Source organism: Limulus polyphemus, unplaced genomic scaffold (genome assembly GCF_000517525.1).
Source record: "Limulus polyphemus unplaced genomic scaffold, Limulus_polyphemus-2.1.2 Scaffold3197, whole genome shotgun sequence".
In the NCBI taxonomy this organism is placed as follows: domain Eukaryota; kingdom Metazoa; phylum Arthropoda; class Merostomata; order Xiphosura; family Limulidae; genus Limulus; species Limulus polyphemus.
Window position 1 is genome coordinate 60,843 of NW_013668807.1, and position 4,735 is coordinate 65,577.

General features: G+C 33.8%; 1 protein-coding gene across 2 annotated transcripts in view; it reads left to right on the forward strand.

Annotated features, from left to right (window-relative positions):
• Window positions 1-4,735, forward strand: part of LOC106468872 (WD repeat and FYVE domain-containing protein 2-like) — a 35,043-nt gene that overhangs the window by 18,056 nt on the left and 12,252 nt on the right. For both annotated transcript variants that reach the window (XM_013929320.2, XM_022397230.1), the window contains exons 7-8: window positions 482-608; window positions 1,346-1,451. In XM_013929320.2, coding sequence (XP_013784774.1) covers window positions 482-608; window positions 1,346-1,451 — 233 coding nt within the window. The remainder of the gene's footprint in view (window positions 1-481; window positions 609-1,345; window positions 1,452-4,735) is intronic.

Sequence of the window (4,735 nt, forward strand, 5' to 3'; positions counted from 1 at the left end):
CACACACACACACACACACACACACACACAAGTTACTGTTTTATAGTATAGATGAAATGCTTTTGTGTAAATGTTTTAAGAGTAGCAGCTACCCGTTGACCAGCTTCCCATTTTTCGAAAAAAACTTTTAATTGATGTTGTTAAAATATTTATCACATTAAATATCTAAATTTTTTTATTATTATTATTTTACATTGTGTTATTTCTTTAATTATTGTGAGATTTTGGTTCTGATATAATTTTCACACATTTTCTTATTGTCCAACTAACGAAACCTGTTTTATATTTTTGCCTTTTTATATGATTGGTAACTTTGATACTATAAAAAGCCTTTCATCAGTTCAACAAGAAGGTGTTTTTGACAGCTACAATATTCATTTTGTTACTTTACATTGTGTAATGCATTACTTATAGCAGCTCCTAAGTATCAAAGGTATGTGTTTCTTTGAGTCTTATATTTTTTTAATTTTCATATATTAAGGAAGTATTTGTTGCTTATCATGGGATGCAGAGCGTCAGCTTTTGTTTTCTGGAAGTTTTGATCAGTCCATTGTAGTTTGGGATATAGGTGGTAAACAAGGAACAGCTTATGAACTGCAAGGACATCAGTAAGTAACAAACTATCATGCTTTTTTGTCATCCTGGTACTTATCTGTTATCTTATATGCACATAGGCATGAAGTCATGGTACATAATTTTTTTTCAATAATAAAGAATTTAGAGTATTTATACTTTGAACTCCTGAAAGTCTAGAAGTTCATGGATTTGAGATAAAATAGATTTTTATGGTTATAGAATGAAATAAAAAAGTTGATGTTTGTAGAGAGTTATAAATTATTGCTATCATCAGTATCTGACAGAGTGATTACTCATAAGTGTTAATATTATGTTGTTCATTAGTTTTCATTTGATTTATATTTTAAAATGACTACAAAAACTACATCAATATGTAATTAAATATTAGTTAAGACTTGCATCAAGTAATTTACCAAGCCTTTTCTCTTCATAAAGTGGTTTAATAACTTGTTACTTGATTGTGAATAAGTGAGTTTAATATTTTCCTTGAATGAAGACTTAATATAAAAACATCCATCTTATTAAATTTAGTTTGTTTTAGAGAAATGTTTAGCAGTAAATAGATCTTTGGAATCTTGTTTATTGATTGTGACTGCTTGATTTGGTAAAATGTATACACTATTCTATTCTGAGTAACTTTGATTCAGGCAGTTTCAAGTGATATAAAAATATCTACAAAAAATTTACCTTAAGCTTTAATAGAAATTGTCAATTATTAAATCCAGCAGTTACATTTTTGTCAAATAATTATGAATGTTTTTATTTTCAGCAACAAGGTCACTGCTTTATGTTATGCTGGAATGTCCAAGCAACTAATATCAGGAAGTGAAGACAGTATTCTAGTTTTTTGGCACATGGAAGTTGGACGTCAAGAAGCAAGTTATTTTTTTAATATAAAATCTTGATTTTTACAGTTGCATTCCTATTTATTTGATGAACTTAAAATAATACAATTAAAAGTTAGTTTTTACCATAGTTTTGATTTATTTTCAACTGCAGTTAGGAGATACATAAGAATAGCTTTTTCTATTCACACACACAATTTATAATGCAGACTTTCAAAAAGAATTGCTTTCAGTCTACAGTAAATGTATAAGTATTAGTGATTTTAAATGCCAAAAAACACAAAGAAATTGACAATTATTTAATAAAAAATAGATGGAATATCAGAGTACAAAAAGGAAGTACTTAAGATATGTACAATAATTTCAACAAGTTAACTGTATGTATACTGCAGGGCATAAAGTGTGCATGTCACAACACATTTTTACATAATTACATTCAAAATTTGTTTAACACTATTCTTTGATAACTTACTTCTTGTTTAGTATAAATTACTCATTATTATATAAATATTACTATGGCAAAGTCTCATTTTCATAGTATTAAATCTTCTTTGTATATGTTTGACATAAGCTAGAAAATCTAATTCACTTACCACGCCTCTCTGTCACATCATCTCTTTCTCAAATTGCCAGTAAATCTCTCTGATGTTTTATATTATGTCAATAGAAAGACAACGTTTTAGTCTATCAAATGGTAATTGTTTTTGGTACAGCATATTGTCTATTTCGTCTTCAGTTTGAAAGTTTGTCTTGCTGTGTGTTCAGATCAAGAAGTTTAAGGAAATATTTTAAGGCCCTTATGTCAAAGTTAGAAAGTCTGTTAAATTATAATAGTTGTAGGACATTGTTTGCTTTGAGCATGTTAATATTTTGTGTTCTTGGGTGCATTATTTAAGCCAAAAAAATTGTTTAACTAGTACCATCAGTATAATAATAATAATAATAATAAAAAGGCTTAAATTCTATCAACAACTGACAGCAAAAAAAAACAAGAAGTCAAAGGTAAGTATTATGTTTTTCATGTGAATTTCCCAATACAGTCTTCTTTCTGCCCTCTAAGCATTGCTAAAAAATTTTTCATGCTCAGTGCACCAGTCTATGCCAACTTCATGTCAATATTTAGTATGTGACTACTCTCCATCAGTCATATTGAACCACCTATACTGGTGCAGCTAGCTCCCTCTGCTATTCCCACTCAATTCTGACTTTCTTGATTGGCACTACATCATTTATGACAGGTTTTTTGTGTGTGTGACTATTGTTTTCAATTGAGCATCTTTGCCTTTTAAAAATTTGTTTTTGGTGTTTAAATTTTTTTTATAGTTTCAAATTTGTGTGTTTGTGATCAATTGTTTTAACAATTTTATTTTATTTATTACATTTATTTTTTTTCCCTAATTCTAAGTGAAGGCTCAATGTATTGAATGCAGAAGTGCCTGTTACGGTGAACAATGCTACTGGTACGAACTTCCCAAGACTGGTTCAACTTTACCTGCAGAGAAGGTACAGGCTTTAATTTGCAGGGAGCTATATTCATATGTTTAGTTGGCGATTTCTCCTCCTTTTCAATCTAACTATGTTCCTGAAGATGAAGACAATTTGGACTCCCTTTTTATGGCAAACTTCTTATTTTGTTCAGTCACAACGTATACATCTTCAAGAGGTTTCGCCTTCCACCCCTTTTTTACAGGTTGTTATTTAAGTAGGTGGTATATTACGTTTCCCTTGTTGCCTATGATGCCTTCTTCTGAATTTTGTTTTCCCCCTTCACCTGACATTATGGTTCATGCTCAAAGATTTTTGGATCAAATTCAGTGAGGTGTTGGTAAGCCCCACCCCCACCCCCTCACTTGTCGGACCAACATTCTTTGTGTACCATTGCTCTTCAGATCCATATTTAGATTCTCAATAAGTGGATCCTCTACTTCCTCTTTGGGGTTCAAATCTGGGAGCAATTGTTCATTTTAATCAGGCTGGATAACCAATTCACTGTGATGGATGCCTACCTTCAAATTCCAACTGCTCCAGTGTCACTTCAATTTCTTTAGTTCCTCAGTGTGGGTTGTGTCTTCCAGTTCAGGCACTGCCATTTGGACCTTCTCTGGTTTCATGTGTTTTGTTGAGTGGTATGCTCTTTTGTCAGTTACTTTCACTCATTGAGTCTTCATACTCTCCTTTTCATGGACGATTGGCTCCTGTTCGCCCATTCCCAGTCAGTCAATCACATCTGCTTACTTCTTTGGGAAGCTAATCAGGTGGGGTTATCTGATCCAGTTGGAGAGGTCCATTCTTCACCACTTTGGCTCAGGGATATGGTGCATGTGGTCTCAATGGCTTTTTCTTCTTTTTTTCTCACTGTGTGAGAGGTTCTCTCTTTTGGTGATGTGGGCTTCCTTGGATGCTCTCATCCCCTTGCTTGATCTTGCATGCATTCCCTTCAGTGGATGCTTCTCCACTAATAGAATTTCTCCCACAATTCCTTGGACCATCACATTACCCTTTCCCCTGGGATCAAGACCAACCTAGCTTGGTGGCTCAACAGGGAACTAATCATGGTGGGGTTTCCCATTACTCCATTCTGTCTGGAGTCTCATCTGTTTACTGATGCTTTCTTGGTAGTCTGAGGGGCTTTACTCATTTCCCAAGAGATTTCCGATTGATGGTCTGTCAAGGAAGCTACTCTTCATTTGAACTTCCTTGAACTTTTGGCAGTTTCTCAGGCTCTGTATAATTTCCTTCTACTCCTGAGGGGGCGGGTGGTTATGGCTCATTCTGACTATTCCACTGTTGTCAGCTACATCACCAAGCAAGGAGGAACCAAATCCAGATCTCTGTGTTTTGACATATTGGATCTTCTTTACTGGGCCCACGACCACAACATGGTTATCTTGGTTATCAGTGTCATGAATCTGGCTGATTGCTTATCTTAACCCGCCCAGTTTCTTCCCACAGAGTGATCCCTTCTTCCACAGGTATTTTGGTTGGTGTGTTCTCAACTGGGAACATTGCATATAAATGTGTTTGCCACTCACTAGAATGGCAAAATTCCTTCTTTTAGGTCTCTGGTTCCACATACTTCAGCTCTGGGGATAGATGCATTCAGTCAGGTTTAGAGAGGTCTTCACTTAACCCTCTCGCTCCTGGTACCCTTACCTGTGCATGACACAAGGTTTAATGTCTTACCGTCAAAATTCTATTGAACTACTTTTTGTTTATGTTATACCAATTAGAATATCATAAAATCTTAGCTAATAATCCATATTTTAATAATATACAAGTTTTAAGTTCTTATTTCTACAAGGAAATATATGAAA